The following is a 26,838-nucleotide window of genomic DNA, read 5'->3' on the forward strand; positions in this document are numbered from 1 at the left end:
GAAACAAAAGTTACAAGAAAACTGTCCTAGCGATTCGGAAATAAATACGGTAGTGCCTACTAGAGGTGTAAAAGTAACGAAAAAATGTGTACCCGTATGTATTCATTACTATAACAATTAGTACTCGTTACTATCGTTACATCTGATACCGCATAATTTGCTATGTTATGTTGCAGCAACGAATCCAGTCTTATTGCGTACGCGTGCAGTATGACGTCGCGTAAATAATAATAAATGGAATATAAACAATTAATAGTTTTTGTTAACCAAGAAACAATTAAATCTCATTAGAGCAGCTTTTTAATATTATCTCTTTTAAGATAACAAAAAAAAAAAAACGTGAAAATATACGCGATTATAAAAACCAAAACATACATATTTCTAATTTGTAAAAAATACTTTCTTACGTTGTTTCTGTTCCAATATCAAACTTTGTCTACACACGGCACCGATAACTAACGGAAGTTTGATAAAATAAAGAAAGGACAGGATTCTATTTTTAAAGCCATGCACTTAGGTGGCGACTCCACGGCTGAAGAATGTGACAGGTGTCAACGGCAAGATGTCTAGTGGCGAGCGAGAGGGGTGGAGATAAAGAAGACAAATAACAAAAGCGCGCTTCAAGCGATCACGCCGTAAATTCCTCAAAAATACCTCGTTATAGCCGTGTTCTCGCTATTACCGTGCTCGCTATAACGAGATTCTACTGTAGTTAAATATTGCAGACTGTGTGCATTTTAAACTTATTTTGGTGAAGTTGAGGTCATACATGCAATTTCTCTTGCATGACATTTGTCTATTAAAATAAATTATTTCAATAAAACAGCACGACATGTTGTGCCATAGAATGTAATTTTTGGGTTTACAAGAAGGGAATAGGTCAAATCAGTCCAAATTTAACATCTTCAAAATAACTATTATTCCTACAAACCATGATGAATCAACTAGCATCTCAAAATATTTTGGATTTTTATTAACCTTAAATAAAAGTAAAACTATGAAAACACAGTGGAAATTAATTCCTTAACAGCCTTGAAGTTACATTTGCATCAGTTATTTTTAAAAACAAGTTTGTAAATGATCATGAAGAAAAATGGCATGAATCTTTGTTAACTATCATTATTCATGAATTGGATGCCTGCAGAACCTGAAGATCAAGTTCTATTAAATTATTTCAAGCAGGATATAAAGCTAAATAATATCACACAACATAATCTCACAACATTTATTCAAGTAAATTACTGTCTGCACACTTGCTGGTACAAGTCATATTTTAGTAACTATGTAAAAACACTCTCATATAATGTCTCAACTTGAAAACCAAAATTCTTCTAAAACACAATGGCTCATTAACATTCCAAGTGGATTAAAATCACTGGGTTTATTTGGTCTTGCCATCTTAGCTACAGCAAATTCAAGTTTCAGACCAGTCAAAGAAAAAGGCTGTGATAAATATGCTAAAACTTGTCGTAAAAAAATTTAAATGCACAAATTAATGTATATTCATAAAAATTATGTACAACATAAAATGCAATAAAATGTTTCTTTAAAAACCTACTTTACCTTAACTCTACATAAATTAAAACACAACAAAATGATTATCACACACTAAAACTACCAAAGCTCATGACTTAAGTATCAGATGGATACTGATATCACTGCATAGCAAAATAACATTGCGAGTATAAAAAAAATGTTTTAATACAAGTGAATTCAGTACAAAATTTAAATTATAGATTCCTGGGGAGACAAAAAATTAATTCTAACATTTTATTCAGTAACCGGAGGAAATGTAAAATGGCAGGTCAGTAAAAATAAACAGTTTTCTACAATTGTATTAAATGAGTTCAAAGAAATTTGTGAAATTAATGTGTAAATTAAAGTTGTCTTCGTAAAACACTTATAAATGGAGAAATAATGTGGACCTAAACAAATTTATTTTAAATTGAAGTAAAATAACCAAAATGGGATGAAATTATATCAATCCTGAAAAACAATGAGAGGATATAAAAATAAACTATTGTTCTGAAATTGATATACGTAGTTCTAGACTTGTACCAATACTGAATAAATAAAACTGAATATGTGAACAATGTTCCCCTCTTGATTATAGTTGCACAAGCCACTCATGGATTTAAATAATTTCAACACATAATTTTCACTAAATAGCATACATTAAAATAAAATCCTTAACTCCATGAACGACTTGCACCAGTACACGAAAAGCATACCGGGATGCCTACATTCATGTAACCAAGTCCTTGTTAAAGATTATAGCAACCAAAGTGTACATAATTATGAACAAGTTATATTGTTATGCTTATACATTTTATATTGAGTACTGAAAGACTGAAATGTTAAGGTGCAAGTTCTACTGACTAAATTACCATAATCTAAAAATAAAAAAAATGTAGGCAGGTCTTATACAAACTGCTTGTTTGATCTGAACAATTTTCATTAGTAAATTATTGTTTAGGCCACTATGTAATCATGTGATATTAACTTATTCATTACAAAAACCATGACAAATTGCTTAAGGAACTAATAACATACAATATCTAGCAACTGACCACTGGAGGACAGGATTGCTGATGCCTTAAAAACTAGAAATACAAGCGAACTGAGCTCCAACAATCAAATCTTAACATTAAAATATTGGCATCTGAAGGAACACACACGAGAGTCAACATTCACACACGACTATGACAACGCCAATTTCAAAGACGGGACATGTACGTACTTGATGCGGGGAGGGAGGGAGGGAAACAGGACAGTAAATATAAACTCGTTAAAACATTAATCATATAAATGCCATAATGTCTCTTATCACAATGAATGATCACATGAGATCAAGGGCTCTTCTGAAAGTTCTTGGCAAGTAACACGTACTGCACTAAGACACAGAGCTAGGGAACGTACCAGGAGCTAATGCCACGCAGTGAACAAGGGTGCAACCCCAAACTGCGACAAAATGGCCTCGGTACCTAACGGATGGGGTAAACGGGATGATTCCCAGGGAACTAACGACGTGAGAAGTCACTAGCGTCCGTGGCTCACAGGATTGGCGGCAGGAAAGTCCCCGAGTCATCGAGATTCGTGTCCAGGTTCGCCATGAGGTCGGTGATGGTGCGGTTGCTGCCGTTGGTGCCGGCTAGGCCGTTCAGCTTGGCAGGCTTGCCATTGGTCAGTGAGGGGTCTGGCTGGTCACTCTCCGGGAGCTTGGAGGAGGACTTCTTCCCACGGTACAGCCTGTACAGCGAGTACTGTTGCTGGGCATCCGTCGTGGGGTCACCGGCGTGCCGCCTGCCGTGGTTGGTGGCCGACTCTGACGGAGACCTCCGCAGCTCGTGCTGTGGCATCGCCGACTGCAGAAACTCGTGGCGAAGTGCCTCCTCGGGAGTCAGTCGCTTCTTGGCATCCCACCTGCAGCAACAAGTACACACATCACTCAACTATACCATTATTTACTAGTATGATACCAATGCTTGCTTTTAATTTCAATTTCAAAAACAATTTTACAGCTTATTATCACTTTACTGTAAGTAAAATGTCCTCTCACTCCAATTTTTCTCGCTAAAATAACAAAGTCCTATAATAGTTACAAACTTGTAGCCGAGAGTTGTTTTCAGTGTTTACCAAAAGGTTCAAAAATTAAAAAATTTTAAGACGTGATACAATAAAAACTTTAAAGAGCACGCAAAAATAAAATTTTTTCGTGGTCTTATTATACATTGTAATTATTAAAATGAAATTTATTATAATTCCATATATTTTGTAAGAATTGTGCCTATTGTAACTGTTGCTATAATCATACTTGTTTTGTGGCCATTTTCAACAATGTAAATATAAACTTCTATTAATGAACATCAAACATGTACTTGGCACATTTTCCAATAAAAACTATAAGTTTTCCACACTGCTAATTAAAGGGTGCTTCATAGACTTACAATAGTGCAGGCAATGATCATAATTCCAAAGATAAATTAATAATATTTATAAATTGTACATAATGTACTGTTTTGTGACTGAAATTTTCTTAAGTTACAGATTCATTTTATCAGTGAACCTCTATAGTTCCCTTCTACATTGTGATTTGTTTTAGGTTTATATGTAGGTAAACACAAGGCAATGTGGTACATAAAGAATAATCAACTCAAATACTCGGCGTGATCAGCAAAAATGGGCGACCAGCTTAGCGCCAGTTATGAACAAAGATAACTTACATGTAAAGGAGTTAAATTTAAAATTATCAACTAAGTGCCGACAGCACTAAATCCATTTGGTGAAACTTATGTCTACATATGTTTACACAAGACAAGAGACTACATGATCCAAGTTTTAAAATTAGCTAAACGGTGGAACCAAACAAGATGTATGGATCCCATGAAGTACGATTATTTAATTTAAATTGGGCATAACATTTTGTCTCTAGCGACATCATTAACGAGGATAACACCAAATGAAACAGACAAGGGAAATCGGGAAAAAAAACCACCCCAGCACATGCCCTGAGTAATGTCTGGAAAACTATGGCAATTCGAAACCAGGATAACCAAACCGGGATTCGAATCCCCATCTTCCCGAATGCCAGTCCGGCATCCCACCAGCATGGCACCTCGCTCTACCAAGCAAGTTCCTACACCGGCAAACAACACACACTCACTCGAGACATCTGGCCACGAAGTCCACGAACACCGGGTCATTGCACCGAATAGCCAAAGCCAAGTCCTTGGACCCTGGCTTCCTCTTGCGACCCTTGCTGTTCGTCACACATCTTGGGTTGCCTTTAGAATCTATAGAGAACCAAGAAAAAGTATTATATCATACCTAAACTCATACCCAAAAAAGAAATGAAGTGGACCCAGTACATGAGATCCTATATTTGCAAACAAATTATGCTGAACATGTGACAATGGCTACTAGTTGGCAATATCTATCAAGGCTTTAAGTAGAAAAATCAAAAAAATTTATTTTCCAATCAGGTAAGTGTACATGCTGACTACCATTTTAATCAAAACAATGTTCCAGGTAAAAGTGATTTACAGTACAAATGTCTAATTACTCTAAATACATTTGAAGTACATTTAAATAAATATTTAACAACATTTTCAGATTAAACAAAAATTAAATTTAGTAAATTCACATAATGTACCACATTGTTTACATAATAGAATTTGAGCACAATAACAATTCACGTAAAAGAAAACATCACTACGTACTTCAAATCATGCCGTAATTTATTAACATTGTTACTTTAAAACCACGCAAATCAAACTTAATGTGGATGCACAGTGAAACCCCTTATTTATACTTTTCAAGGTACAACTAGAAAAAAGGTTAAATTGGGGGAAAGCCTCTGACTGATATAAAATATGCTAAACATGTAGCATCAGTATTTAATCCTATCGATATGTAACATGTGTAACTATAGATGGGTCAATTCCATGTTTATTTTATTCAACAATTTCTCCAATTTCCAGGTTCCATTCAAATTCCAATTACAAATTTTACTTTTTTTCTGAGTGAAATTATGGAAATTCAAGCAGAAAGTTAACCTTTAGAAGTCTAAAGATACGTAAATTTTTCTTACATAAAATGACCATGATGAGCACTCCTAATATTTACTCTTGTAACCATGTTTGTAATTTTACTTGCACAATTTACCTTCCAAGACACCAAAACCATATCTGCACTTAATAAGGAAATAAACATGTTTAGGCTGAAACTAATAATATATTTTAGCATCTGTTTAGCCACCGCAGTTCATCAACATTAAAACTCGTCTGAATACAAGACTGTTTTATACCTCTTGGTCTTCTCACCAACACTGACAACCATTATCACATCGTCACATGATGGGCTGAGGGCTCCAACAGCTTAGTTGAAGTTGAAAAACTACACGTTCTGCCTCTAAACTGCGGTACTTATGCTTGTTTTGACCGCTGTTTATACTGCCTAAAAAATTTCTGGGTAAAAATGAAGGAGGGGGGGAGCTAATGGAGTTTTGGCAGGATCCTCCTCCCCTCTCTTTGTTCCTAATTTTAAGGCAGCCCCTTCCCCTCCTAATTCACCAACACATGCCACCCCAGTATATCCTTGCACTTCTTACTACTGTTTATATATATTTGCTTTCTGAACGACGTCTTACGCTGAAGCAACCTAACTATTTTTTTCATAACAGACTGCTTGTGGTTTTAACATACGCCGCCGAGTAAATATTTCCAGTTTTAAATGGTAATTGCTTCACATAAAAAATGCCTAAAATGTGGTTAATGCAAGGCAACAAGCTGAAGAGATGAAATGGGACGGTGTTTATGCCGATGTCATTACACCAATATGTAAATACTGCAACTGCAGAGTTATGTTTGAAAGAAATCAAATAAAAGTTCTGTTGCAAAGCACATAAAAAGTGACAGACATGTGAGCACCAGGCGATACTACCCTAGTGGTAACAATGTTGGACAATGACCCTTCTGCACCAGGACTATTAAGGTTTCAACCCAAAGAATACCATCCCTAACAAGTCGGAAGATGTTATTTCAATAATAAAAACTATTCCCGAACTCCACATCATTTTCAGAACATCAAACTTTTCAAGGTTGAAGCCCTTAAAAAAGATGTGCAAGATATTTGCAAGACAAGAGAAGCACAGATATGTTGGGAGTAGGTACTGACTTCTGAGTATAAATTAGAATCAGTTTGCACTAGCAGTCTTTCATGCTGTTTGTACAGCTACAAACAATGTTGACATTGAACAGTTAAGTCATTAAAACTTTATCACAGACAGAAAGCAATGTTGAAGTGTTCATTATGCTGTCAACACTGACAGTTTGAATTTTTATGCAACTTTAGTTTTATATGTGAAAAGATGAAACTATCATGAAATAGAATCTGTTAATTTATGGTTTAACTTTTTTTCAATTAAATGCCATCAAATAAAAGTGCCCAGGAAAATTAAATAACCTACTTTTTTCAGGTCTATTAATAACACCGGCTATCACAACAAAAACATCAACAAGAATGCAAAACCAGTACATGTTTTGCAAAAATTTGTTTACACATGGACAGCAACATGTTATGCATAAACAATAAAAATTTAGTTCATTAAATGATTTCAAATATGCGTAAATCATTTTTTTAAGTAACTTCTTTTGAGTGGAAAATATTTACAAAAAAATTCAAAAATATGCTTTAGTACACAAAAGACTTAAAAAAAAAAAAAAGTATGAATAACATGGTTATCAAGTCTGCCTAGACTTGTTTACTTTAACATGTCATGATCACTTGTTGATGTTGGAAGTGAAAAAAATTAGGTTTACACATGGAGAGAAGTTACGTTAATGTTGTATTTATGAAATAAGGTTATTGTATTGAAGTGCGGTTCCAGTGTTTTCCCCACAAGTACAGAAATCTAATTTTGGTTCGCAGAGAGTTACAGATAAATACAAGTGATTGCAGTTATGATTTAACATTAAATAATTTACATCTCATATTAAAGCAAGGCAAATTGTGCAAATATTGCGAGCTTAATGGCTGAAAAATAATGCATTTGTGGCAAGATCCACTGGTTTTATGGGAATCTTTTGTAACATTCTAATTATAAACTGTTCTTACGACCTACCATTCTACATATGAAATGATACCTTCCATTTTAAAATTTTAATATGATACACAATTCCTTATATGGTACAATTCATCTTTACAGCTTGAGAATCTAGTTCCCATCTCTGGTAGAATTGAAGCACATAAGAATCTAAATGCCCAGCCTATTTGCATTGTGAGCACACTAAATAGCCAATGGGACCATATTTATTACCAATTAATGGAAGTTTTAAAAAACTCTTAAATATATTTTGTGCCATCATAAAAGCAGACCTGAACACAGCACATCTATTTTTTTTTCCCCTTGTATTCTAAAATTTTGATGGTGCATTTATCTAAGCAAAACCTACATAAGAAAACTTCGAAGATTTTTCATGCCATGAAAAATTACTTTAAGGCCTAAACTATAAAATTTATCAAAGCAGATGGGAATAAGATTAACTCAGTATTAATTTCGTATTTTCCTACCATTTTCTGGCTAATAAATATTTTCTTCACTTTAACAACATTACGTAGGCATTTACAATTGTCAAGTGGCATGAAATCAATTGTAAAATATGTATGTATTGGCATCTTTCAGCAACAAAAATAAAGCCATCCCACACTTTTACTAAATAATTAAAGGTATTTCATGCTGTTATGCAATGGAAAGAGAAATGTTCATGTTAGTGTCATATATGACTACAGATTGGCAATGTAAAACAAAAATACATTCAATAGAAAAAAATACTTGACATTTGAAAATTGCTTGCTGTATTTCAATTTTATAATGTACCATGTGACAATTTGAAAATGGCATTTTATCAAATTTAAAAAAAAACAGGCTTTGCATTCTAGAGTGATTTCAGGGAATTTTAACATTGGTTAAAATGTTAAATGTGTAAAAAGCAAGGAAAAGCATAAATGTACAATATCTGTATAGGCATACTGCGTTACATCAAACACTTATCAGCACCCATCCAACCTTCCGAAATAAGGATAGCAGCAGTTGGTTTAGTTTCTCTTTCTCATGCACGGTTGCATGCATCACTCATAAGTAGTGGAAGAGTTCAGCATGCAAACAAAGCTAGGTGGAGAGCTTGCGGTGGTACCAACCGAAGAAGAGCCGCCGCCGGGACGCGTTGGCCACGACCTCCTTGGGGGGAGGCCCCAGCACCTCCATGATGCAGGCCAGCTGCTCCACCTCGTTCTCTCCGGGGAAGAGCGGGTAGCCCGTGTACAGCTCTGCCAGGATGCAGCCTGCGAGCAGTGGGACACCGGCCTCATCACACATCCCGCACCTTGGTCCCGCCAGCAGCAGCTCTACCTAGCTACAGTCTACAGTCTTAAATTTTATTATTAGGTTCATTTAGTTTAGAAAGGTACCTACAATTTTCAACATATGAGATGTTTAAGAATAAGGTTCTTTAATACTTGGGGCCCCGAAAAATTCGCAACTTGCAATTTTTTTTTTTTTTTTTGCTAATTTCCACTAGATTTTATTTTTACCAATTTTCAACTTAAACTGCTACTTTTTCCTCAGTTTCAACATAAATGTCTTTTTTTTTTTGTGCAAAACTAGAGTAAAATGCCATTCATGTATAAAAAAATTAATTTGCCACAATGTTTCTAGATGTTTAATAAATTAATATGTTCCAAATTTTGTTTGGAAATGCATTGTTTAAGACATGCAAGAAAAAACCAGTTTTGTAGATTTTCCAAAACTTGATACACATCTCTATTACGAAAACCAGTACTATTTACAATAAATTTCTTAAAACCACACTTATTTCTTTGAAATGTCTATGTTTTGTTAACATGGCAGTAGCATCTCTAACCTGATAAAAACGTATGTTGCTTTAGGCATAACTATTTTTTTAATAGCATTGGCGTAAACAAATCGGCTTCAAAATGTGCACAAGTTATACAAGACGATTTTGTTTGATTTTAAAATGTGATTTTTCAGACAACTGACAGCATGGTTCAACAGAAAAATACTAACCGAGACTCCAAACGTCAATGGCCGTGCCGTACGGCAGGCCCAGAATGACCTCCGGGGATCGGTAGAACCTTGACTGGATGTATGTGTACATCCTCTGGTGGAAGTAGCAGGAGCTGCCGAAGTCTATCACCTTGATGGAGCTGCTGCCCCTCTGCTTGAGCAACACGTTCTCCTGCAGCGAAAACACAATACTGATTACTTTTTCCCATAACTATTAAATTACATGAACAGTATGATAGTACTATCCACCTGTGGTTAAATAACTACATAGTATTTTTGTCTACTGCATGATGAAGGATGTAAAATGTAAGACTTTGGAAAAATAAGGCGAATTTAGAATTAGTTTATAAGCATCACAGAAACTAAAAAGTACAAGTTATTGGTTAAAAATTTGATACTAAACTAGCTGTTGTACAAAACAAAGTAAATTTAAAAAAATTCACATTACATTTACGGAAGCGGATTTCTTACTGACATCACTGGCATGTCTGGCTCTGGAAAATATGCATCAAGTGATATTTCATACACCACACTTAAGGCACCATAACAGAAGGAATTCAGCCTCACATTAAAAAAATAAAACTCTGCTCAAAAATATTTGGTACAACTGAGACTAAACCCCAAAATACAATATGCCATTACAATTCCATAACCTAACAAATTTCTTTGTCTATCACCATATTCTTTTCATAAAGTATAAATTCCTTGATGATTTCATGTTTTTTCCCCGTTCACCCTGGAGCCAGAAACCCTACTATGTATTTTACTCCTGAATCGGCCTACATTTTCACTGGGATGTAATTTTCTTAGGAATCGAGGTGGGCTTTCAATGGAAACGACGTCCCCCTCCCCAGAACACCGCCGTGCGACTTGCGACTCACCGGCTTCAGGTCACAGTGGATGATGTTCTCCCGGTGCAGCAGCTTGAGGCACTGGACCAGCGAGTGGGCGAACCGCCTGATGAGCGACAGGCTGAAACCCTGGTAGTTGTTCTTCTTGATCAGCTCATACAGGTTCAGGCTGAGGGGCACGCAGAGCCGCCGTGAGCTCGCAATTTTCTAGCGACTTTCAATTCCCACAACCCACTAGTGCAAACTTTAATTCAGGGATGGGCCAATCAAATCCTCAAATATCATAAAATCTTAAAAAGATTCAAAAGATTCCATAGCTAAGAGGATAAGAAAGATATTGTGCTCAAATGACAACAATATAAAAACAATAATACAATCTTGACAACATTACAGAATTCGATCGGGTTGATTTTTTAGGCTAGATATTTTCATTATTATGTACAGAAAAAGTCAATACAGTGAATAGTTTAAGAATCAAGAATTATTTGTCATAAAATAAAGAGCCCTAAACCTAAAAAATTAACAAATATGACAATTTTAGCTATAACATTATTAAAATCACGTAAGAAAAACCTCTATCATAACCAAATCTTGGAACAAAATGTATTTCAGTGACTTTCTTTTACAATTGCAAAATAAAGTTTAAATAAGTTAAAATCAACTTAAAATTTAAATCTATTCCCATTTCTAAGATTTGTTATTATAATACAACTTTTTTTTTTAACAAAAAACTATACACTGAATTGATTTACTGACTATATCTACACATAGAGGTCTTTGTTGTAAAAATATCTACCAAAAAAACCAACCCCATTGAATTCTGTCAAGTCGTTCAGATTCTATTAGTGTTTTTATGTTCTAAACATTCATGCATGATATTAAGATCCCTATCCTCTTAAAAGAAAAACTTAATACAATTTTCTGAGGAACCAAAATTCAGATATGAAAGTACTAGCACCTCTGTATATGACAAGGAATACGTTTTTTATCAGTACAGAACCTATCAAAGCTGCATTTTTATTTTCGACACACTATAATGCTCTAGGAGTGTTTCGCACTTCATAGGGAATACTTCATAGGGAATATATTTGTCATAAAAAATAAAAATACCCGTTTTTATTTTAAAAATAAGAATTAATGGGTTAAATGTTTCAATAAAACTTACATTTCTGTGGTTTTAAATATAAATATTTTTATTTCTGACTCGAGATCTAAATTCAAATTTGAGATTTGTATTTGTGAAATAGCAGATTCAACCCATGCTTGTAATTTTTACTCAAGTATTATTTTTTAAGGAGGAGATCAAATCCTCAAACATCAAAATGTTTAGTACAGAAAATCCCGGTTAGGAAGTTTTTCAAGGTATTTTCACTTATTAACAAGGAAAACTTATTAAAAGGGTAAAATTGTTTGTATTCATAGGTCAAATGCTAATGTTCAAATTATTATGCAGGAAAGTTATTTAAGTGGGATTTCAGTCAGAGGGTTCAACTATATTTGAAAGATTTGAGATTCAAGGAAAATGATTCTAAGAAATATATTCAAAGATGTGTAGTAAAATCTCAAATTTGTTTTTCTTCATACCTATATGCAATTCAAATTACAATAAGTAACGATTCAGGAAACTTTGTTTGTGAAACAAACATTTTAAGAGTTGAATGTGTTAACACCATATTCAAATGTTTTTTATTCCCTGTACATAAATTTATTTTTGACCCTTTATACCTATATTAGGATATGAAGGATAGATTCTAGGTAATTTTTGCTATTTGCAGTCAAGATTTGGATTCAAGAAAATTGGGATGTGACTAGTCATTCATTTTTAAAAAAAAAAGTTTTTTGTTTAAGTTATATTAAAAACAAATTTACTACATATCGCCACAAAAAAATTAGATGTAATCTGAACAAAACAATTTAAACTCGTGTCGGGCCAAACGTTTTGCTATTTTGGCTAGACTTTCGAGCAAAATTATCAACTCAGCTTAGCACAATTCTAATTAAAAATAAATAAATTTATGTTAGTGAAATGATATTTTTATCTTATTTCCATATTTAGAATCTTTCAAACACCTTAATAATTAGTTGTAACAAAAAGTTTTTAATGGCAAATAAGTCTGTAAAAATAGTGTTTACAAGTTAAAAAATAAATAGTGCTGATAAACCAATTTCTGCCAGTTTGTAAAAACTGAACTTAAGTTGCAGTTCCCCCACTCCATGAGTAAAGACCATGGATCACTCACCTCATGAGCTCAAAGCTGATGCACAAGTGGTTGCGGAAGTAGAAGTACTCCAGCATGTGGATGATGTTGTGGCTGCTGTCCTTGTCTTTCTTGCGCAGATCGTCCAGTATGCGAACCTCTATCAGTGCCTGATGGTGGAACCTTTTCTTGTTCCTGAGGTAGCAAAAAAAAAAAAAAAAAAACTCATGAAAACACACTCGACTAAAATGCAAATTGTGGTACCTATTTGAAGTTGTCAGGTTGGTACTATTCATTTCTTAAATTTCTTTAACTTTGCTACATGCCCACCAACAGTCTAGGGACTTTAGCTAAGGGCACGAAAAATACAAACTAAGGACAAATGTAGTCACTGCAAGTGCGAGAGAAGTGCCAACCAGTAGGCACCAAGCAGGCACCACCTGAAAGGGAACCACCCGACAAGCAGGCAGGCACCACCTGAAAGGGAACAACCCGACAAGCAGGCAGGCACCACCTGAAAGGGAACAACCCGACAAGCAGGCAGGCACCACCTGAAAGGGAACAACCCGACAAGCAGGCAGGCACCACCTGAAAGGGAACAACCCGACAAGCAGGCAGGCACCACCTGAAAGGGAACAACCCGACAAGCAGGCAGGCACCACCTGAAAGGGAACAACCCGACAAGCAGGCAGGCACCACCTGAAAGGGAACAACCCGACAAGCAGGCAGGCACCACCTGAAAGGGAACAACCCGACAAGCAGGCAGGCACCACCTGAAAGGGAACAACCCGACAAGCAGGCAGGCACCACCTGAAAGGGAACAACCCGACAAGCAGGCAGGCACCACCTGAAAGGGAACAACCCGACAAGCAGGCAGGCACCACCTGAAAGGGAACAACCCGACAAGCAGGCAGGCACCACCTGAAAGGGAACAACCCGACAAGCAGGCAGGCACCACCTGAAAGGGAACAACCCGACAAGCAGGCAGGCACCACATGAAAGGGAACAACCCAACAAGCAGGCAGGCACCACCTGAAAGGGAACAACCCAACATGCAGGCAGGCACCACCTGAAAGGTAACAACCCAACAAGCAGGCAGGCACCACCTGAAAGGGAACAACCAAACAAGCAGACAGGAACCACCTGAAAGGAAACACCCCAACAAGCAGGCACTACCGCAATTGGGCAACAAGTGTAGGTAGCCTAAACCACACAAGAGGAATAGAGAGGGGTTGCTGAAACAATGTATGGATTGTGTTCCTAGCTAAGTTATTTATCTATAGCATTTAAGGGAACATTTGAGACACAAAAAAAATTGTTTATACCCTAAGCATGTAGGTATATATTTTATTTTAAAGAATAAGATTCACTTCTTTGTATATGTCTTCAAATCTTGCATTTCTGTAGTTTTACTTTTATATGATTTTATTTCTGATTTTTCAGATCCACGTTCAGATGAGTCTTTTTTAAGAAACAGATTTGAGAATCAGTTGATTAAATTCATTAGTAAACAATTAATGATAGGCATGTACAATAAAGAAGTACTCAAACACCTTTAACATCTTGTTCCCCCACAACATTCTAGAAGTGAGAATTGTAAATTTTACAATACCGTGAATTAATTCTAAGCGATAAAATACAAAAATTAAGCCTTACCTTATTATTTTGATAGCTACATGTTGATTTGTCTTGTGGTCCAAAGCCCGTATTACTTGACCAAAACTCCCCTTGCCGATGACTTCAAGGATTTCATACCTGAATGATATGTGGTCATGAAGAACCTATGAAAACACAACAAGGAAGTTAATACACCCAGGGGAGAAAATCTCGGGGAAAAGAAGGGGGGGGGGGGGACGAGAGAGAGAGAGAGAGAAAGAACTCATTCAATCAAACAAATTTAAATTCTGAAATTGTGTGAACACAGAAAAAAAAAACATTCAAACTCTTTGTAAAGTAACCTTACTGCAACCTTCATTAATTGTTAAATTTTTTTGTAATTTTGAACTCACCTATAAACTACGCACTTCAAAGTTTAAAACCCTCCAGAATACTTGCATTATCTTAGTTATTAAATTAACTGAGTGACCATAACCTTGCATGTAAACACCACCTTTGTATTTTCTTTACATTTTCAAACTTTAAAAAAAATCTAAACAGGATTGTGGCTTTTATTGTTCTTCACAGGTATAGTTTGCAACTTAGTAACATATAAGAGACCAGTAATATAATGTTTTATGACCCATATCATATTTCAATCTGTAAAACTACTTATCTTTATATTTTTTTTCTCATTTCCTCGGTCACACTCAAATTTATTTCATTTCTGCCCGAAAGAAACATTTAAAACCAGAAACAAAAATTTTTTTAAGGGGCTGTAAAAGTGAGTTTCATGCCCACCTTATTGTAGCTACCGTTGTCGTCGTCAAACTCTCCGTTCTGTGGGTCCCCGTGGATCTTGCAGGCATCCAGGCCCAGATACCAGACGTCTGGGTACTCCTCTATCTCCACCCTCTCATACTGAGTCAGGCGACTGCCGTACAACTTAAGGGCTTCTGCAACAACATTCACACATCTTTCTCGAAACCACATCAAAATTTCTGCTGCACTGCCTGTCCAATGGTAACACCTAAGCTTAGTAAACAAATCTACCATCGTATTACAAAATAAAGTCGGTTTATAGAAAACGTTATGTATACAAAAATCGTTTTCTATCATTTCGTGGTTGCGTTAGGCACATTAACAATTACAACGGCATAGGTTTACAAAGTTTAAAATTAACATAAAAGTTTGGAATATGTTAAAACCGTAGACATAATGCAATGTCTTCACCCAAACAGCATCCCCCCCCCCCCAATTTTTTTTCAAACAGGTGAAAAAATTACATATTGGCATTGAATCTCTATAGTCTTAGATTATGTTTAATACTACAAGAGACAAGACGGCGAGCACAGATTGGTTTTTAAAATTTCGCCCCATAAAGTAGCAAATATATAGTAAGAGTGCATCGACGTGTCTGTTCCTGCATATCCAAAACAAAATCTTCGTAAAAAAAATTCACTGCTAAGACTTGAAAGCTAAGATAGTTCACAAGCCAGACACCGTGCATAAATACAGTATATTATTTTAGTTAATTATTCGGGTTTACTTAGCTCGCTGGCAACAACGAAACCCGTGCCCAATTTTCAAGAGTAAAATTTAAAATACTTAATGCCTGTGTTCATTGCTTAATTCTCTACTGGTGGTCACGGCTGGCTGAAAACTATGTGCAGAAAAACCTCAGGATAACACCAATAAATAGTTGTTGATATGATTTTACACTCAACGATTCACACAATAACTGTATTTGTAACGCTAGCACTATTTGCATTATTCGTCTTATTTTTAACAAAGGTCACTGAAAGTTCTTGAAATGTAAGCTAAAAATTCAAGATTGTCTAGATCAAACAAAAACACTATTGGTGCATACGTTCTTTTATTGCGATATGGCGCGGTGTTAGGTTAGCAGCTGTGGACTCATGCCAACAATGGTTCATCACTTTACAGCTCATATTCCACACAACCGTCACTCAAAGAGCGTGCCTCATTCTATACACTTTCGTAATGCCTTTCAGGAGCACCCGTTAGGCAACTACAAAAATGGTTTATGCGACAAATCAAACTTGGTTTGCAGTGCACTTCCATTCCAGCCTGCATAACCGACCTTGAGGGGTGAAGGGCAGCTTCTTGCCGTGCGGGTCGAGCCTCTCGTTGTTGTTGGACGACGCGGATTGGTGGTGGTGATAGTTGCCGTTGGAGGCGACGGGCATCACGGGCGGCAGGCCCGCTGACACGGGCGTGGGCGGCGCGGCGGCTGAGCTAGCTCGCAGAGTGGCCGCCCCCAGCGACGGCAGCTTGTGATGCGGGCCCTGCGGGGAACAATGCAGCTGCGTGTAGCTGGGCCGCAGCACGTTCACCGACATGATTAGTCCGTCTACTCGCGCTCGCGGCCGGCCGACGACTGCAGCGCTGCGCTGCGACAAGCGGTAGCACTGCCGCACCGCTCACCGAGAGGGGAAAGAGGAGGGGGCGCTGGAGGGGGAAGAGGCAGCTGACCGCAGGCGTGGCGACTGTCGTAGCAACACGGCGCGTTTACATCACAGGTTGTCAAAAAGTACACTGTGATCATTTTATTTGAAGGAAGATTTTTCGATACAACCAGAGTCGAGTCCTTTATGGCCGTGAACGTTATAATAGCTCCATTTTCAAGTATTCACAAACCAAATGTATTGGACGTATTAACTGAAACTATACAGCGTGATATTAAACGTTTTCACAAGCGTCAGAATGAGTCACGACATGGCGATTTGTAAAACCACTATGTACATGCCGTGTTTTTATAATTTGTCTTACGACTTGAAAAATGTTGGCAGTTTTGATTCTCCCACTTTATTCTTATTTCAGTCAACAAAAACAAAACACAATAACTTCATCATGAACGCTTTTTCACATCCAATACGATTGGTTTTTCGAGCACGGGTCATTGCCACTAAGTTACAACTAACTCAACAAAGTAAATATATAATCGGTCCATAACCAAACGTCAACATAGTTTCAAACAACCCCCTCGTATCCTCATCCGCAAATCCCCCGCCCAAAACACGTCAACTTACACGCCCTTCCAAGTATTTAGGAGCAGCGGATTGACATCTTGTGAAGACGTGTTCTACCTTTATCTCCATCACGTAGGGAGTGTTTTCCTTGACAATGCGTAAGACGTGACTGCTCGCTATCTGCGCGGTATGCCCATGGCGGCAGGGGCGACAACTATTACTCAGACAGCTGCTAACACAAAAGAAACTCCCACCCGTGCAACAACAAGAAATCCGATCGTCTTTTAGGACAGGAGTCCCGCACAACGTCCAATAAAGACGGGATGACATTTTGGAGGGGGAGACCAAAGCACTCGTCCAAATCCTTTTACGACGTCCTAGGGAACCTGATTTCTCATCCCCCCCACCCCAACCACGGATAAATTTTTGAACACAGCGAATGAACGAATTAATTAATTAATTAATTAATGAGTTCAAGCTTAAAGTCTCGTAGACATCGAGATAATTAGACGAGATGTGTGGTGATGATTTGGTAATGGAGAATTGACGGAATGATAGGGTGAGGACAATGGTAGTAACCCGAGTTAACAAACCGGCTCACAGCATGGCCCGCCCTGTTTCCCACTTGCATGAATTCCGGCAAAGTATTAATTCCAATTGACACAATATCTACCAGCAGTGGACAAAGTAAAAATATTTCTCATTAGAAGAAACTGCATGGGTAAGTTTTTTTTTCTGATTCAAGATATTTGTGTAAAAATATTTCGTAAATGGAACCAAAGAAGTAAATTTTCAGTCATTTTCCAAGTTGTAAACGCAGAAAATGACTTCCGGTTAACGACCACAACGTAATTGTTCAAGTTATAAATTTTATTATGAACATTTTTGTGACTTTTTACAAGGAGGTAGGAGCAGATAGCATGTTGCATTAGCTGACGAAAACATTTCTTACAAAACACAGTTAAGCATTCATAAAAATTATACTTCCTAAAAAAAGATTAAAATACAATAACCTAACATTGTGAATGAAGCCGAGGCTTGAAGAGTGTTTTATACGGTTCAAGGTCAAAGTAGTTTGAAAGTGAACCGTATGAACTAACTACTCAGTTCTAGTCTCTCGTGCAAAACATTTTCTGTAAATAAAAAAAATCGATACTATAACCATAACCCTTACATTGTTTAGAAAACTGAATCTGCTATGATTTTCCCCCCTCCAAATATCTAGTTAGTTTTCTGTTAGAAACTGTGCAAATTTAGGTGGGTTTTTTAGATCATTTTAAAAACATATTAATTACCACAAGTTAAAAAGTGAAACTTCACAGACTGGTTGTATTTTCACGTCAAACTACTAACTGCGCTGCAGGCAACACTGCTGCCATCTGTGTTTCTGGCAATTACTTGATACATACATACGATACATAAAATTGCGATTCGAGGGGCTTTAGTGTTAATGCTAGTGCACTACAATCATAGGTTATGCGTAAGTTATGTTTTCAAATTTATATAAACCTGAAAATTCAGTAAGCAATGTAGAATAATTTGTGTAGTGTGTAATTGACATAACCGCAGCCACAAGGCCTCAGCGTACTTAACTACAGTATGGTCGCCACAGATGTGCAAGTGGAACAAACATAGCGCCAAATAGCGCAGTTTGTTTCCTGATCGATACACTTTTATTCGTTACGTTAATTTTATTACAATCTGATGACGTCTTTTCAAAAAAAATTACAAGAACAAAAATTCCGTTGTGTGTGTGTATGTGTGTATATATATATATATATATATATATATATATATATATATATATATATATATAGAGAGAGAGAGAGAGAGAAGTATTCATAAATGTTTGCTACGCGCATCTGTTGGTAATCACACATGAAGTAGTATTTTCGTAGGAGAACAAGAAAGTTTGAGGACACTTAATTTGTGAAAAATGCTAAGGACGCTGACGCTTACTCTCAGCACAACGTAAACCATCCGGTTTGCCGCGCACGTTTCTTCCACGTCACTGATGTGAGTCAGTGGCGACCTCAATGCTGCGAAGCACTCTCACTCCAAGCAAAAATGAACGTGAACGTAAGCGTGTTGAATAACCTTGCAAGCTGGTCTGTTGTTGGACGCAATAAGCAGTTTTGTTCCGGCTGCACTTGCGGGACCCGTTTCAAGAGTGGCATCGTGCGTACAAAACAAACACTTCTGAATATCTTGCGTGTAGTAAACTGCAAAAATAGTGGTTATAGTCCGTGTCATATAACTTGTCTTTTTTACATGCGCCATTTTCAGTGTGCCATACGGAACTTCAATAAAGAACAATAATAATAATAATAACATGGAAACACACAGAAAACAGGCCAAAATCAGCCGATTTCAAAAGGTAAAACGACAAAGCAATCGCAACAAGAACACTGAATAAACAATTGGCTGATGATGTCTTCTTTTCTTTGTTTTTACATATTCATCTTTTTTTTTTTTGGTCCTTTATTGAGGTTTCTTATGAAATACAGTTTAACCGGCAACGCGTAAGTCAATAAAAAAAAATTTCAAGTCAATTTTCCTACTGCAAGAACCATTCAAAGAACGTAACTTGTCTCAAAGGCGATACCCATTACCCAACTGTCACTTGCAAAGAGCATCACAAGACTTTTTTTTTAACGAACACTGAGAAGCACGTGAAGTTTTTCCAGACACAGTTAACGGAACCACAGTGACAGGATGATACGTAGACCACATGCAGAGACGCCAATCTGTAGGATTCGCAAGGGGGACCCGTGGAAATACTTGCCCGGGGGGGGGGGGGGGAAATAGGTTTTGGGCGTGGGTTTTAACCGACACAAGTCATCTCGGGACAGGGTGCTTGTATGTTGTATAATTCCCATATTTAGGCCATTATGCATAAAATGAGCATAAAATTTTAAAATATACATAATTTTTTTTTTCTTCAAAAAACCTATTTTTGACGTTTACGTCCTCAGTGAGGAGAGTCTTAATTCCACGAGGGAAGGGGAGGGCTGACCCAACCCCCTCTCCAACGATCTACGCCCATTACCATCGGTACTGCTGTTAGAGAAATGTGAAATTTGAGACATGTTACAAGAGAAAGTCTATAAATAAATCACACACAGGTTCGCCTCAAAACTACATTAAAGTAAAGTAAATCAAAAATTCTGTACACTTAATTACTCCTAAATCATTACACTACACTGTCCAATTGAAGTATTTGTAAAATCAGTTACGATAAATATGTTACAATTTTAAGATAATTTTAACTTATTAAAACATATTATGTAGTTGTAAAAGAAAATCATTAAAGATATACTTCGTTATAAGATTCGGTTACTATAAAGGTTTTTATTATGTGATTTTAATAATTTTATAGCCAAAATGTTTTCGTGTTTGTTTAAGTTCCAAAACCTTATTTTATGAAAATCAGTTTGCAAATTTTTTTAACTATATACTTATTTACTATTTCTATACATTCAGTTCTCCGTAATGAAAATATCTAGCCGACAAAACAAACCCCATCGAATTCTCTTAAGTCGTTCAGATTTTATTATTGTTTTTACATTATCGCCATTCGTGCACCTCCGTTGCATCTTTTGTTCTTTCACAAATATTTTCAAGAGATACCTATTCACTTAGTGCAATATGATGGGTGTGAAAAGTCGCGTAAGTTATAATTACGATGATTTGCTAAGTGAATATCTGTTGAATATATTGGTGACGGAACAACAAATGCCTGGGAGGTATTTAATTAAAATTTTAAAAATAGCTATCATATAAAAGTAATGACGAAAAAAAAAATGTGTGCCAGTCTTTCAGTACTCGCCAGTGATGTGTGAACAAATAACCTCAGTAACGAGCAAATTCAAGTGTTCTCATATTTTTCATATCGCAAATAATCTTACATTACGAAACTCGGGCACAAAATTCAAAGAAGAATTCTTTAAAATAATGCCGAGCGTGATAAATCTACTGATAAATAAAATATTCGCGAATCACACACTTTCTGCGCCCGCCGCTAGAATTCGCTGCCTGATTCGTAAAAGTTGCTTACTACCATCATGCACAGACAGTTGCAAGGAACAGAAAATTTACAGAAGTTTTAAAATATAAACGGCTCCGATGAAACGAAACAGACTTGTAAAATTCTTAAACCCCGGATTTGGAGCTGATTTTCGACAATAAATTTTATTAAAATACTGCCCACCTTGTTAAAATTCATGAAACAGTTAGTACTATAAAGTTCCGCACACGTTAATACTTATACTTACTTCTATGTCATTACTAAAATATTAACCTGGAATATTTTTAAAAAACGTATTATAACACTAAGTATATGTTTGTATATTTTATTTTGCTTAAACGATTGCAATTAATCTGCAAATACTTCCTACCAACAAACCTTAACCTGATTGGGCTAATTCAAAATTGTTATTATATATTATTATACGTATTATAGTGTTATTTTAAAAAGTAGAAAAAAGACTTTCCGGTGACGAGATTTGAACCACGATAAATATTCGATTGTGCTCTACATACTCACGTTTACCGATGTGCTGCCGAGCCTGTTAAATGATAGATTGGAAAATATGTATTATAATTTGTTCAATGCCAGTTTTCTTACGCACTTTAAAACTTGAGATTACTTTTTACTTTGACTATTTTAGTTTACCATTTAGTATATATATATATATATATATATATATATATATATATATATATATATATATATATATATTCCGGAGTAGTTTCACAATCACAAAGTTTCACTCGGCTCACCAATGCTTTTGGTGTGTCCCCTAATGTTAACGTAAGTGACTATACACGGGTTTATGTCGCTACACGTGGTTCCGCCATCTTGACGACTTCGGTACTGTTGTTACACATTTCCGTTCATTCGACTTCCGTTCCATTCGCGAAATTACTCCTACCACATGCCGTACACCGAGAGCTAAGATGTTTGTTTACTCGTGTATAAAAAAATAAATGAAAACGTGGCGTGTGCGAGACCCGGGAAAAAACCGAGAAACGCCGACGCGAGGATTCGGGCTAGTGAGCAGTCGGGAGAAAGGTCCAGGCCCCGCGCTTTCCCCCCGCGGGCGGGACCCGGCCGCGGCAGGTTGCGACACGCGCCGCCCGCACCGCTACGCGTCCTTGGCCGAGTGTCGCGGCCGCTGTGGGCGGAGCCAGTCTTCGAACCCCCCACATCTCGTACACAACACATTAATCATTCCCTGCTATTTACTTTTTTTTTTATCGAAGTGAACTAAACCAACCAACATCTTTATTTCGTGATAAAACCTACCCATCCTATAAAAAAAAAAAGAATGAATAAAATTGTATTTATGTAAGACACCTAACCTAAAAAAAAATTTTAAAAAAATAAATTCAATGATACTTGTGTAGCGCATTTATTTATTTCTATATACACACACATACACACACACGTACTTCCGTAAATTCGTTCCAAAAATACAAAATTACAGAATACGAATTCGCCGTGTTGGTTTTAACCTTTAAATTCAAAACGTTTGCATGCTTGTGTTGCTGACTTATTTTCAATTAGTGATTTTTGTTTAAGTAAATACTAGAAATTGCAAATTGCAGTTAGCCGTTGATACTTGGTTTAAATAATTTCGAACAATTATTTCAAAGAAAACCATTTTAATTGTGAACTTATATTGTGTGAAAGCTAAGTTTTTTTTAAATATTTAGTTAGTTTTCCGTTAGCAACAAATCTTACGCAAAGTTGGATATTCTTGACATTTAAAAAAATAAAAAATAAATATTTATTTATTATCACAGTGATAAAAATACTCATAAGTGCGCAACTAAAATTAAATATTGGTTGTGTTAGGTCAGACATATTTAAAATACTCAAATTGTTAAGATGTCTCATATTTGTTCTTTTTTTATTCCGACCGCTAAGTTGCATGAGCGAGCAACAAACTTTATATGTGTTCGGGCTGATCGGGGATTAGTGAAACTTAAGCTTCCCAGATTAAGGTATGGTGTAGAACTATTGTAAATAGTACATTTAATGTAAATATAGTAACGTAAATTTGTTTTATGCATTAAATAGCGAAGCCGAGATGGTTTTCAACGAGACCTATCCCTGAGCCTATTGTCGCCACCCTACTATTCACTTGTTACCAGCTTCAACAGTAAGCTGCAACATGATCCTGGGGTTCTTCAAAGATCCTTGGTTGACTATTTTCCACCCTAATTTGTTTTCCATTGCAAGTGAATACTGCTCAACATTGTTCGTACTTCGTATTTGTAATGTAACTATCCTAACCAACTGTTTACAAAATTTCACAGTGCACTCTTAGCGTATCTAACCTAACAAAACCAACCGTCCACCTATTTGAAAGTATTTTTAATACAGCCTGGCAATTATCTAATTTATTTGTTAAAAAGTCTACGAAAACTTCGGTAAACTTCGGTACTGTTCGGGCACCCAAGTTATACGAAGGTAAATATTTGGGCGTGCCGTGTTGTGTTGTGTTTTGCACATGCCTACCTGATGTGTTGCAAATTATAAATATGATGCATAACTATGTAATAATGTTTAGCGCCTCACATGTAAAGGTATCGGGAGACCTTAGTAAACGTTCATATTTAAATACCAACATTTGTGTTAAATTTTGTTTGCCCAAGTGTGTTTGAATGTATCAGTTGATTCTTTGAAGACACTAGTTTATTGTACATTATAGTCACCACTTTAAATAAAGCCAATTTGTGTATATTGCATTAAGAAGGACATTTATGTAAATTAATATCGCGAAATTAAAAGACAAAGATGTTTATGTATCATGAAACAACTGACTAGGATAAATTAAAATTCTTGGTTTAATCCCATCAACGAAAACAACCTTTAGTTCAATAAAATCTTGTGAAATATCTTGATTTTTTTTGCCATGAATATAGAGGCCCGGAAAAACACATTAGAAGAATTTAATTAAAACGTATAAATGTAAAAAATGAGACCTAGAACCTAAATCCGAGGAATTGTGAAGAAAAAAAATCTTGAAATTTTTATATTGTTACTGGAAAAACTAAATTTCTTGGGTTTTTTTCTATGGGGTTGATAGTGACAGTTTTAAACCGATTTAAAAGGAATAAATAAGGATTTATTTGTCGCTCAGTAATCAAAAAGTGCAATGAAATTCAATGTCGTGACTCCGTTCTCACGTGTTCATTTATATCAATTTACCTTCATAAATATTGTCTCAAATTTTTTCGTGTCATTAATTTATTGATCATTTAACAACTGTTTTCTCCTTAACATTGTATATTTATTTCATTTCTGACAGAGTTTTTTTAGTACTAATTTTCCCTGCGTTTATAAAACGTCCGAATCTTGGACACAATTTGTTTGTCAACGTTTGGACTAATAACATTACATCCAAATAACCGTAAGGTTTGGAACCCTGGGCAGTGTTGTTATGTTATGTAATGTGTTCTGTTGTCTCTATAATGTAACTAACCTTGTACATTGATGAAAAAAGAGATTATTTCAAATGAAATCAAATGAGGAATGATGTGTACCCTGGGAGTGAAATCTCTATTCACTGGTGTGATCCTTGGACGGGACCCAGGGGCGTAGCCAGGGGAAGGGGGGGTTAGGGGTTTAACCCCCCCCCCCCCCCGGTTCCAGCCCCAAATCTTTATTTAAATTTCTTATTCATCACTCAAACAAATTTCATATAAAAATTAATAAATTTTTACCATTACAATATTTAAATTTAAGTACCGAAAACTGCTAAAATAGCACTATTTTACACCTTAAAATCCTAATTTTCCCGGGGGAGGACCCCCGGACCCCCCGCTTTAATACGGGGGGGGGGGAGGATTGCTTCTTAACACCCCCCATACACAAATCCTGGCTACGCCACTGACGGGACCGCGCCTCTCCGCCGGCCCGCCCGCGCGGGCAGGAAGTGTTCGGCGAGCCTGCACCGAGACGTCCCTTCACTTCACCCGCCGCGACCCCGCCGATGACGTCATCTCGCGGAGAAGGCTTCCGTGAGGGGCGCCTCGCCTGGGTCGCGCCAACGAACAACGATTCAACGTATTTCATGCAACGACTTGGTCGTGCCCGATGCTATAATGCTGCAGATCACAATAACGTGTTGGGCGGATTTTAAATGCTACTAAAGTAGTGTCTGCTGACTCGCCGACATTCTAGTTGAGGGGCCCGCCTAGTCAGGGGAGTATCTGGGTCAGTGATGCGGGAGATAATTTGCGACGCTCACTGGTGCTTCTAGCACATCACCTCTACGCGCGCAAGTCTTCCCGGAATGCATAGGACGACAGCGAGATTTGAGTGGTGACAACAACACGAAAAAAAAAAAAAATGAAGTGCTTTTAAGAATCTGCACCGGGCGTTTAATGCCTAAGAATATTATTGTGAAAACACACGTTTTACCCATTTTCACCCTCCTAAAAATACAGTTTAAAAACGAAATACGGAAACAAAACTACTCATCCGCCATCAGCGCAGGCCTCGCTCGAACATCTTGAGCGGTTTTCAAATCGCGTAGTTTCTTCAGAGGCTCTGCACACTGTATGAATGACATAAATGAGAGACTGTCTTGAACGCGGGGGAATTGAAGTCTTAAGAGTGTTCATATTTTTTTTATTATTCCATTTGCGCGGAAAAGGCTTAACGAGTAAATATTCTGGTTTGCAAACGTGCTTAGTTTTTGAAGTTAGTGCTGGCACTAGAGTCGCAATTCGTCTAGTTCGCCGTTGGCTTCGGTTGCCGAGGACGTCATGAACTGGGCGAACAAAAACTGGAATTTACTTTATCTGTGTTTACATGAGTCGCTCTGTCCGTTATCTTCACTCCCTCTCTCTCTTTCTTTCTCTCTCTCTTGCTCTATGTTGTGTTTGTGCTCAGGTATCACGCACTTCGTGGTAACTTCTTACGATACGTCAGCGTAAACCTCAATGCATTAATCGCCATGACATCACGTTTCGTAGCAAGCGATGAAGTTTTCACTTTCATAGCTTTGCTAGAAACACGGAGGAGATTTCTCGGGCAAGGCGGATTTTGTGATTAAGTGTCTGCCAGTTCTAGAGGCCCTGTCATGCTGTTCAAACTTTCGCTTACAACACCTCCCAATGTGTTTATTCAAATAATGTTTCAGGGTAAGACGTCACCGAAAACGTCACTACCGCGACCATGTTTGTTTGACAAGTTGGATGCCTTGAGTTTCCATTAAATATTTTGTATATAGGACTGGTTCTAAAATACGCTGTACGGAATCAGCCAATCAAAATCGTGCCTAGCGAAAACGTAAATGTCGTACATTTCCGTTAAAACGTATCTTAAAAATGACGAAGCGCACATGGGTAATTAGAGAGGTTGTAAAGGTGACAACTATAATAATGATAATGCTAATTTATCATGTAAAATAATTTATATTTAAAGCAAATAATTTTTATAAAACTTTTAAAAATATTGTAACTAGTATTAATGTAACCACCCTAAATTTACAGACTTTTCGGAATTAAAGAATGGCACAAAAATCATAAGTTCAAATTTTCTAACCAACAATGTGATGCGTTTTATTTCTTTAAAAATGATATTAAAATTAAAAGCTTGA

At 36.7% G+C, this 26,838-nt stretch overlaps 1 protein-coding gene across 5 annotated transcripts in view; it reads right to left on the minus strand.

The window, feature by feature from the left end:
* Window positions 1–1,211: 1,211 nt before the first annotated feature.
* LOC134535968 (dual specificity tyrosine-phosphorylation-regulated kinase 2) overlaps window positions 1,212–26,838 on the minus strand; it is a 574,108-nt gene continuing 548,481 nt past the window's right edge. For all 5 annotated transcript variants that reach the window (XM_063375460.1, XM_063375468.1, XM_063375450.1 and 2 more), the window contains exons 3-11: window positions 16,333–16,537; window positions 15,030–15,184; window positions 14,289–14,413; window positions 12,675–12,827; window positions 10,465–10,603; window positions 9,584–9,755; window positions 8,698–8,841; window positions 4,664–4,793; window positions 1,212–3,423 (exon numbers count right to left, since the gene is read on the minus strand). In XM_063375460.1, coding sequence (XP_063231530.1) covers window positions 3,054–3,423; window positions 4,664–4,793; window positions 8,698–8,841; window positions 9,584–9,755; window positions 10,465–10,603; window positions 12,675–12,827; window positions 14,289–14,413; window positions 15,030–15,184; window positions 16,333–16,537 — 1,593 coding nt within the window. In that variant the 3' untranslated portion in view covers window positions 1,212–3,053. The remainder of the gene's footprint in view (window positions 3,424–4,663; window positions 4,794–8,697; window positions 8,842–9,583; window positions 9,756–10,464; window positions 10,604–12,674; window positions 12,828–14,288; window positions 14,414–15,029; window positions 15,185–16,332; window positions 16,538–26,838) is intronic.

The sequence above is a fragment of the Bacillus rossius genome, chromosome 1 (genome assembly GCF_032445375.1).
Source record: "Bacillus rossius redtenbacheri isolate Brsri chromosome 1, Brsri_v3, whole genome shotgun sequence".
NCBI lineage: Eukaryota > Metazoa > Arthropoda > Insecta > Phasmatodea > Bacillidae > Bacillus > Bacillus rossius.